General features: G+C 37.7%; 2 protein-coding genes across 3 annotated transcripts; one reads left to right on the plus strand and one right to left on the minus strand.

Moving 5' to 3' along the window:
• The first annotated feature begins 433 nt into the window (after positions 1 to 433).
• LOC115796317 (serine/threonine-protein kinase NIM1-like) lies at positions 434 to 7244 on the plus strand. Of its 2 annotated transcripts, XM_030752660.1 has the most exons (5): positions 434 to 621; positions 743 to 863; positions 1037 to 1312; positions 2159 to 2427; positions 2628 to 7244. In XM_030752660.1, exons 1-5 carry the CDS (start codon positions 613 to 615, stop codon positions 3381 to 3383), a joined length of 1431 nt encoding a protein of 476 aa, XP_030608520.1. In that variant the 5' UTR covers positions 434 to 612; the 3' UTR covers positions 3384 to 7244. The 2 variants fall into 2 exon arrangements, with proteins under 2 accessions (XP_030608520.1, XP_030608521.1); XM_030752661.1 differs by having other exon boundaries at positions 434 to 863.
• A 941-nt stretch (positions 7245 to 8185) lies between these two features.
• ccl25a (chemokine (C-C motif) ligand 25a) lies at positions 8186 to 10531 on the minus strand. The gene is made up of 5 exons (XM_030752578.1): positions 10482 to 10531; positions 9823 to 9908; positions 9469 to 9586; positions 8953 to 9064; positions 8186 to 8856 (listed from the first exon to the last, which is right to left on the minus strand). The coding sequence occupies exons 2-5, from the start codon at positions 9884 to 9886 to the stop codon at positions 8827 to 8829; spliced, it is 324 nt and encodes a 107-aa protein (XP_030608438.1). The 5' UTR covers positions 9887 to 9908; positions 10482 to 10531; the 3' UTR covers positions 8186 to 8826.
• Positions 10532 to 10914: the final 383 nt, after the last annotated feature.

Below are 10914 nucleotides of genomic sequence, written 5' to 3' on the forward strand. Positions count from 1 at the left end.
CGTGTGGACTGTCTGGCCAAGTGTCTGTCTGGTGTCATGGTCAGTGTCTGGGTCACTATGTTGCTCTGTAGCCCATTCAGAAGGCACTCACCTTCTTTTCTCACTCCTTTTAGCTTTTGGCTGAGTGAAGCTGAGTGCAGAAATGCATTTTTTAAAATTTGACTTAGTGGATAAAATTAAAATGATTATTGTTGTTTTATTTTATCTGACAAGTATGAGAATTCTTAAGATTAAATATTTAATTTGTAATGCAAAACACAAACATTTGTTCAGTGTTTGTGTTCAATAAAGGCCACAATCTGAGGAATGCTTGCGCAGCTGAACCATGAAAGACACAGCTGTCCCCTTTCCCCAGCTGGCTGACCTCTAATAATGATTTCCAGGGGTAAGTTCATGTCTAGGGGTTAAAGAAGCTTTTAAATCCTGTCTCCCTGTCTGCTCGTGAGGAGTCCAACACTCAGGGATTACACAGCGTTATGATGTATTTCCGGATTATACACCAGGAGACATACTGCAGTACAGAGAGAGAGCTGGCACAGTTGTGAAGTAGCAGCATCTGGACAGGCAGCTCATCGCCCAAGAAACTTCTTCTCGGAGTATTTTTTCTGATGCATGCAAATGGTTTTCAACTCCTATCATACTGCTCATATTTGCTCAGACGATCTTTTTCCTCCAGTTGTTTTGTGGAAGTTTATTTTCTTGACCATTTATCACCTTTTCATTTTCTAAAATCTCCAACAAGACAGAAAGCAAAGAAACTTGGAGTGCCCTCTGGTGCCAGGGAAAAAGAATCATGTATTTGAACAACAGAAATAATGCCATAAATGTAGAAAGGAGTAAAAAGAACATAAAAGGGAAAACATGTGAGTACAAAGATGTAGTTTTTTTGTTGTTGTTTGATTTAAACATTTTTAATTGCAGGATTGTGTTTTATGTGTACATGTTTATTAGATTAAATCTAATACAGAAATAATTATTCCAAATAACTCTTGTGCCATCCCATAGTATAACAGCTGGATTCCTTTCTTCTTCTCAGGGGCGCACTTGAAGACAATTCCTCGCCAGGAAGACGTTTTCACCGTGATGTCTCCAAATTTGGGCACAAAGGTGGGGACAAAAGGGAATGCGGCAAAGGATGAGGCAGCGATGCAGCACACATCATTTGGAAAGGCCTTGTATGATCTGACCCATTCAGAGAGGGTGATGAATGACCTGATATTTGGACGCCGAGTAGGGCTTTATGAGCTGAGAGGGCAGATCGGGTCTGGAAACTTCTCCCAGGTTAGATTGGGAATTCATGATCTGACCAAAGGTGAGATTTTGGATGCTTTGTCTTTTTTATAAAACTCCATTTTCACAGCTTGGTTGATCAGGTTGTCTATAGGCCGTAGATTTAAAATCACTGTTATTACATCACATTTTTACATAAAAAATCAAGCTTACATCAAGGTTTAATTTCTAAATAATTTCATGTTAATTAAAATGGAAAAACATGCATGAGCCAAGTTCATTAACATGAATATAATATATCTGATTGGTTTGCTAAAGAAGCAATGTGCAATTAAAGTGAGGGTTTATTGATGAACTGGTCAGAAAAGGCTACATCTGCCATATATCCCATATATAAAGCACCAAAGCACATGTGGGCAGTGAAGTGGGTCAAATTAGCTTACCAACACTGAATACATAAATCTGTGTCTTTAAATTAAATCGCATTTCCCATTTCGATAGAATGAAAACTAAAGACATACTATAAGAATGTGATAAAGGTGTAAAATCAAGCTATGCAGGTATTTTATAGGGAGGTCTTTCTTATGTCTACCTGTTATTTATATGCTTATATGCTATAGAGCTGCATTTGGGGGCTTTTGTGCCAAATGACCTGATTCACCTGTTAGATATAAGCTTTCAGTTGAATGTATAGACATCACTTCAGTCAGTCTGGGTAATTGCAGATGTCAGAAGACATAACTAATCTCAGCCAGCTACCCACTAATCCATACTGTTTTGGGCTTAGCAGCCAGCGGCTGGGCAATATAGCAATGATGCTGACACTCATTTTTATAGGAATAAATAGGTAGAAAAGAAACTTGGGTAAAGTGTGTTTATTCCTTGTTTCCTCACTCTTTTTTCCCCTTGTTTCCTTCCCACCTGACAGAACGAGTGGCTGTAAAAATCCTGGATAAGGTGCGTCTGGACAAACGCTCCCAGGATCTTTTTGCCTCTGAAATCTCTTGCATGGAGAAGCTGACCCACCCAAACATAGTACGCCTGTATGAGGTGGTGGAAACATTCAAGCGGCTCTACCTGGTGATGGAGTATGCCAGTGGAGGGGAGCTGTTCTCTCGTATCAGCAGCAGGGGGCGCCTGTCAGACCTGGAGAGCAAGCTTGTGTTTTCACAGGTCCTGTCTGCAGTCAGACATATGGTAAGACAAACATTCAGCTGAACGTTATTAAGAATTTTCTGGAAAATAAAGTGAGGCTTAAGTTCATGATTTTTATTTATTTGTAGTAGTATAGCAGTAGTATTCTCATACTTTAGTATTACTTATCACATGGAGTACTGTCAGTTCTGAAGTTATTAAAAAAAATGTGACTATAACAATCTTTCTTTTCCTTTTCCCAGCATGATAATAATATGGTCCACAGGGACCTGAAGGCTGAGAATGTCTTTTATACCAGCACGTACTGCATTAAAGTGGGTGACTTTGGTTTTAGTACATCCTGCTGCCCCAGCGATGTCCTCCACACATTCTGTGGTTCTCCACCTTATGCAGCCCCTGAGCTGTTCAAAGAGAAAGGCTACATTGGTCGGTATGTAGATCTCTGGGCACTGGGTATTTTGCTTTACTTCATGGTGACCGCCACAATGCCGTTCAAAGCCACTAACACAGGCAAGCTTAAGTGCTGCATCCTGCAGGGCTCATATACAATTCCCTCTTATGTGCCCCAGTCATGCCAGGAGATTATTAAGGGTCTCTTGAGGCAAGTTCCTGTGGATCGCCTTACTATGACACAGATCATGGAGAGTGACTGGATGAGAGGCATCGAATACCCCCAGGCCTACCCACCTTGTAGGCCTACACCCTCCCATCTGGCTGAGCCCAACTACATCCTCACTTCAGATGATCTAAATTTAAAAGCAATGCTGGAGGATCTCGGCATCACCAAAGTTCACCTTCTCAACAACAACCTAAACTTGCAAAGCCCGATAACCGGTACATATCGGATTTTGCTGCATCGAATCCAGAAGAAGAGGTCTGTGGAAGCTGTGGGTTACATTCAGACATGCACCAGAGAGTCTCAGAACAGACTCAGATGGAGAGCAAGCTCAGATGGCTTGCTAAACAAGCGCCACTCTGTGGTCTGTATCATCATGTAGTTTTTGTTTCTTAAAGAAACCAAAGAGCATAGCTCCAAAGTTGGAAAGCTTTGTTTGTTTGTTTGTTGGCCTGAAAAACAATCATGAGATGAGAAGATGGGTACAGTTTCTAGGAGCCAGAAAGCATTTACTTAGCTTAATAAAGACCTGCCAGTGAATCCATATATGGCCCCATAAATGTCTCTATTTTTATCTATCTATCTATCTATCTATCTATCTATCTATCTATCTATCTATCTATCTATCTATCTATCTATCTATCTATCTATCTATCTATCTATCTATCTATCTATCTATCTATCTATCTATCTATCTATCTATCTATCTATCTATCTATCTATCTATCTATCTATCTATCTATCTATCTATCTATCTATCTATCTATCTATTTATTGTCATGTGAGATTGGTAAAAGGGTGAAATGGTTTCACTTTTGAGCAGCTTTTGGATTGTAGAGGTCACTGTGAATGCCAGTGTACACAGTGTCATACTCTGTGACCATACTTGGCAAACTTTTGTGATTTTTACAATGTGAGTTGCGTTTAAACCAACTGAGCCTGACAGAAATGTTATGAGGGCTGACAGTGAACCGGGTTCATCTTTCAGTAAGGTAAGAGGAATCTCAGTAAATGAGTGTCAGTTGGTTCTAACATAATGTGTTTCTGTTTTTAGGGGTTTTCATTGAATTTCATGTTTATTTCTTATAAAAACATAAATTTTATATTGCGGGCATAGTAATATGTAGCTTGCCCAAAGTGATATTCAAAACCAAACACCTGTCAGTTACTTAGATTGTTTTTCAGTAAGTTTAAAACTTCAACAGATGGTAGAACATCCGCCCTTTTCTCTTTTCTGCTAGTCTCCATAAATCTCCTGTAACGGCTTTGATCCTTTGCTCATACCAAGGCTGCTGGCTTGTGTTTGGCTCTGTGTTCTGACTAGCTTTATCTTTAGCCACTTTGCCTTTGTCAGCTTTTTAAAAAATATCAAATTCAGCTGGCTGAGGGTGAGCCTGATTAGGTGTGATGTTAGGAATGTGTCACACCCATGACAGGTTACTAGCAAAAGACAAAATTTTCATTCACTGATGATTAAAAGCAAATCTTTATTTCACATCAGTAAGTGTGCACCCACTTCACTCCACTGGTCTGATCCCAGTTCACATCTGCTCCCCCATAGTTACTTCCTCCTTTTTCCTTCAATGCCAAATGCCACACATGGTTTCACAATGAAGAGCTTCCATGCTAATAGCATGTTTGCACGTGGCTGTGAGTGTGTGCACAACTATATACCTGTGCTGCTGTGTGCATCTTCCCTATGCATGAAACAGTCATGCTCGTAATCAGACATACGGTAGGCTAACCAACCAGTTGCTGGTCACTAGTCTTGTGAAGATTGCTGGAAATCAGTGGATTCTGGTTCCTGGGCAGTCAATCGTTGCAACTCTACAGAAAGTGACTGAATTAGCCCGGGGTGGGCAATTAATTTTATTGTGGGGCCACAAGAGAAACTGGGACTATTAGGAGCACCAATGAACTGAATTAAATTTGGCTTAATATTAATTTTATGTCTTTATAAACTGCTACTGTACATGTTACAATTAGGCAATGAAAATGTAAACTAGGCACAGTAAAACACCAACATTTTTTCATTATTTAATCACTATCCCCCAAAACACTTCTCACCACTTGTCAGCACAATTGCAAAATTTCAGAGACTTGTGACTTTCTGCTGAGTGCGCACGCTTGCTTTTGCAGTGATAATTACTTTATCTGCATGCTTTCAGTTCTTTTTCATGTTCAGTGAGAGAAATCTAACCTGTTTTGGCCTTGAACAAGTGCAATGTCTATTCCAGATACAACATAAACAATATGGTTAATTTTTAGCACTGACTCACACACCTCCTGGTGTATAACACAATGTATAAAGTTCTGGGTCCATTTCAGTCACTTTGTCTTGCAGCCACTTCAAAAGTCTGACTTTTTTCCCTATCAGGTTTGGGCAGCCATTGGTTGTAACACCTGTCAGTTTGCTCCATTTCAGCCCAAGCCTATCTAAGCATGCAGTTTCTTCTGTGATCTTTTCCATGTCATAGTCCCTTTCATTGAGCACATTGCTGCCAGCTCCTCTTTAATCTCAAACTCTTACGCTATTCCACGTACAAAGATGGGCTCTGTCGTGGACATCACAGCTCTCATCCAGAGCCAAGACCAAAAAGTCAAAATTGTCTGCTTTGTTTTTCAACTGATGCTCCAGATTGTGGGAAAAATTACTGCTCCATCTTTGGATTTGTAAAGTTCTTGCTGCTTTTGTGTGTAAAGGTTCAGATGCCCAGCCCTGCTCTACATTAGTCAAGGTCTTGTATTTCTAGGCTCTCCACAAACTAAACACACAACTTTGCCTCAGAGTTCAGTAAATAAATACTTACAAGTCCATGTCTTGTTAAAAAGTCTGATATTCTGCTTTATATTTTTTAATCTGAACTGACATCTTTTGGAGCTCAAACTCACATCTCTTCATTTCCCACAAAATTGCAAAAAATAGTAAGCCATCTTCTGATAGGGAGTTTATCAGAGTACTGTATTTCATGATTGAAATCTGACAAACTGCTGATTTATACTAATACAGATATATATATACTAAATTCCCATTGAACTCTGGCAGGCTGGTCAGAGACAACCAATGAGCAGAATGTGACCTGTGGGTCATACAATGCCTGGGTCTGTATTAGGCAGTTATTTTTGATAACTTCTGAATTTTGTTCTTTTGTGTACTGTATTTACAATAACAAAAATGTGTGTAAATTTTTACCTTTTGATATTTGATTTCCTGAAATCTACATACTATCCACGACTCTATGGCAGCACTCACTATAGTTCTGATACATATTACTACCATGCATTAAAAGAATATTTTTTATTTGATACATTCACTGATCAGCATGTAATGAAGTAGATGTTATGACAAGTTTTCGAGTTTGATTAGGGTCCTAAATTATCACAGTAATAAATATAATGTCAGTTTCAAATAACTTTGCAATGTGTAATGTTCTTCGACTGCTTTCATCTAGTTTCTTGATCCAGTTCCCTTTTTAACACCTTCATAAGAACCATAATTTATAGGCAATGTTATTCCATCACACATGGCAGTCTTTGGCAATAAATCTGTTTCACTTTGCAATTTTTCAAAACAAAATGAAACAAATGATAAATGGGTGGCAAACATTAATTTTCCATTTTATTGATGACTTCACAAAATGGATAATTACCTGCAGCAGCTATAAAGCAAATATGAACAGGAAACAAATCTCTGCTCTGACTTTGTCATTTCCATTTTTATTGTTTTTACATAATGCCCTCAGCTTTTCTAATATGTCTTCAAACATTTCGTGTAATGTATCACTTTTGTTTCAGTGTAAAGTGATCATTTCATGTTTTTCTCCCTTTTTTTTCCAACTTAAAAACATATGCTACAATTTCTGCTCTTGCTGCCAACCAGCTAGTCCTTTCTGCCTCGACATGCACATTCATCAGCATTACTGTTGCATAAACAAGAAGGAGTGAAGCCTCAGCACCAAAAACCCTTTTAAGCTGCAACCCGATTCTTTGACCTCTGATGGTGGTAGAATAACTAATCATACTCAAAGTAATTTTGCATGTCCATCAATATTTTTTATCCCATTGATGTCTTGGTAATTATTTTGTATTTTGTCAGACTATCCATCACGTTTGCCTTTCAGCTAAGTTGGCAACATTTTCAAATACATTCTTCAACAGCATACATGGATGATTCTGTTTTTAAATATCATTGCCCTATGCTAAATTTATTTATTTATTTTTTTAAAAACACTTAAAATCAATCTCATGCGCACATTAGCTGAGAAGAGCTGACAGCAGCATTCATACTACTTCTTTAATCAACAAACATAAGAAAATCAGTACATAAACCATATTTTAACAGCTTGCTTCATCTTGTTGCATGCAAGGCAAAGTCTCTGCAAGGCTGTGAAACACAGTGCATTACTCACAGGGAGATTTTATCACTTGCAAGTCCCAGCAGTGACACAGATCAATGAGCGAGCCCAACACTGCGCTGGATCAGATCATAGTGTTGTTAATCATCATTCAGAGATACTTCATTGAAGATTTGCCTGTGCCTGATTTCTTTCTTTAGTTTTTTTTTTTTTTTTGTTGATGTCTCTCTCTACCTTGCACCTTGCATCTTGAGATTTCACTGGCTTATTTGTTATTATTAGACCGAAGAATTTGTGCATTGCATGCACAAAGGAAGTCAATTTAAAGTTGCACTGTAAGCTAAGACAATAAAAATAAAGAATACAGCAATAATGACAGACACAAACTCTGCCATTTTCTGTATTTCTTGCAAGTGCAAACCACATGCACGCATCACTCCAACACACACTTTAATAGAAATGGCTGCGCTGGCCTCTTTTGGTAAATATTGAAATAGAAGTTACACTGCAAAGGTCATTTAAGATTGGGACTGGTAACATATCTATATTGGACTATAAATAGTGTATTTAAACTGATGTTAGAGACCGTGCAACCAGAATTAGTAGTGTTTTATAAGAATTAAGTGAGGGAGGAGCATTGAAACAACCTCATGAAACCTCTTGAAGAGACCACACCACATGTAGACATGTATATATTGTCACGCATGGTGCTTTATACCAAAACAATGTGCATATACTAAAAGTTTTCAAGTCCAAACTTGCATTCATCTCCATTTCCCTTTTCCATGTACTGTGAATAACTGTGTGACAGAAGGAAAATATCGAAACCTTTGGGACCACGATAAAAAAAGTTGTTTATTTGAATACATACATTACAATAAAACGTGCAAACATAAGGTACATGAAAATATGTGAAAAGTTCAACATTTAACAAGTGGGGAAAAAAAAAAATCAGGACTTCTCCTATTTTATGATGCTGATTTCAAAAGGGATTTACATAAGGACTTGTGTTTTCACATAAACCAGTGTTTTAAAGGCATCTGGACACATTACAATAGAGATAGCTACTCTAAATAGTACATCAATTACACTCCATGAGAATTTATATTATTAAGCTGCTTGCTGAATATCTCATGTATTAAAAGGCAAGAAACAGTCACAAATGCTTTCAGTGAATTCAGTGAAATGTTTTCAGCCATGCAATGATATTATTTGTTTTGTGGTTACTCAGCTTTAAGAGTCCAACCCCTAAAGAGCAAAGTGCTACCGCAACTCTTTGCAAGCCTTTGACCCTTATCTTTGCAGAATGAAAGCAAAAGTAATGCTACAAGATTTCTCGGCAGACCTCCTCACTCGCCTCCAGTAAGAGACCATAAAGACCACCATAAAACCAATAAAACCACATGTTGCTTATTATTAGATAGCAAATGGCAGAAAGATGAACGAGGCCACTGTAGCTGGCAGTCGTCCTCAGCCTCTGTTTGAATGTCGGTGATGTGCCTATTAAGAAAAGAGACAACAGTTTGAACATCAGTTTTCAAAAGCAAATCCTCAGGCCAAAAACGGTTTGTTTTTTTTTTGTTTTTTAGTAATTACCTTCTTTTGCGACTGGTTCTTGACTCCCTTCTGGTCAATCCTTTCCATCAGTTCAGTGACCCATTTCTCTCTTGGGTCTGTGCAGAGGAGACGTCCCTTCCTCATGGTGAAACTGAAAGATACAGTTTAGTTATGATTCTTAGAGGCGATGAATATAAAACAATCGATTAAAGAAAAAATCACTGAGAGTTCAGAGAGGTTCAATTCAGTTTTAGAGTAAATGTTCTTATTATGGAAGTTTAGTTTTTTTGGTTTTAATTTTCATTTCATTTTAAATTTGTTGTCACTTCATGCTAGTTTTTTTTTTTTTTTTAACAATATTTACTTTCCACTTAGACTTTTACTAGTTTCACTGTAAGATTATTAGTAGTAGTACTACAGTGAAGGGGGTATTTGTCAGGGGAACCCTTCAAGACATTGTAGAATACAATGTACAATACAAACACAATCACAAAAGCAGTTTTTTGAGTGCTTAGTTAACTATAATAACCTTGGTACGTGTGTATATCCACTTACACTACAGCAGGGATGTTGCAGCCCCCATCTGTCTTCTGATGTTTGTACTTCACTGCGTGTTTTTGAATGGTGGTTTTGAATGATTTCACATACTTCAGACAGCAGTCATCATAGGACACTGAAATCATAAAAATACAGTAGAGTTTAGTGCTAGTTTAGTCTTGTGAACAACATAAATATATCTGTTTCTGTCAAGACAAGTACACAGTGAGGCAACATCTACCCACGCACACACTTCAGCAGTAAACCAGCCTCTTTGACCCTCATTTTATCTTTGCTGTGTCTTCACTCCTCTTTATTGCATGCGGCATATATGACACTATTTTCAGATTCCTTTCTTTTACATTGCCTTACCTTGTGCCAATGCCAGACAGAGAAAAGAAAGGCTCAGCAGGAAGAACAGCGTGTTGAACCGCATAGTGAAGTCTGCTGTGGTGGTGCTGAAGAAAAAAAAAAAGGTCAAGAAATATAAATTTGTCCCTGCAATCATAATTTAAAGCCTTATCAGTCTGTGGTTATTAGCCTCAGCCCCTCCCATGACTCCCCGATTCACACCTGAAACCTTGAACCTTGGACAAATATTTTACATTGCTTTTGTTTGTGTTACCTATTTGTATCTTTAATCTTTTAAAACCAACCATTCTAGCTGGTAAAGAAATGTCACCCTATCAGGAAATGCAGGACTGCTTAGCTTTGGCCATTTGGCCCTAAAACACGAATAAATATGCATTTCATTTCCATAATTGTTTAGGAAATTTTAGGATTCAGGACAGATAAACATTCCTTATGTCACAAATCTGTTTATATTAGCAGATAAAGTTTAAATTGTCTGGCAAATTTATAGCACAATGCTTTATTTGAATTATTTTGTGCTGTCATCAATTGAACTAGCCTTATAAATACCGCAAAACGTACTAAAAGTAATCTGATGGAGTACTAATGACCCTATAAATTAATGAATCATCTGTATAAAAACAAATATGTCTGTTAGTAAAAAATAATAGATTACTCACCTTCACTTCTCCAGGTGTAGACTGTAGCTTTGTGTCTATCAACTTGTGCAGGCACAGCACTCTTATACAGACACCTGGGGGAGTATCCTGCCAAGTCCAACCTTTTTTTTTTTTGTTTTCTTTAAACTTTCCTTTCAGCATCAGCCTATTATGTTTTGCTGATGTTAAAAATTAGTCTAAACACTTGAATGAACTTGCAAAGCTGTGTGTCTGTGGGGATCAAGCTGTCAGTTGCCATGTACAATTTTTTTTTTTTGCTTAAGAAAGACAATTTTATAAAACGTCAAATTCTAGCCCAACAGAACAATCAAGTAACACAGCTGACTTAGTTTGAGTTTCAAACAAACTCAAACTAAACTGAAAACAAACTCTGTCTTAACAGAGCACAGAAGTGGAACTTAACTTCAACTCAGCAGGGCTCTTTTTTTTGTGG

Source organism: Archocentrus centrarchus, chromosome 17 (genome assembly GCF_007364275.1).
Source record: "Archocentrus centrarchus isolate MPI-CPG fArcCen1 chromosome 17, fArcCen1, whole genome shotgun sequence".
Taxonomy (NCBI): Eukaryota; Metazoa; Chordata; class Actinopteri; order Cichliformes; family Cichlidae; genus Archocentrus; species Archocentrus centrarchus.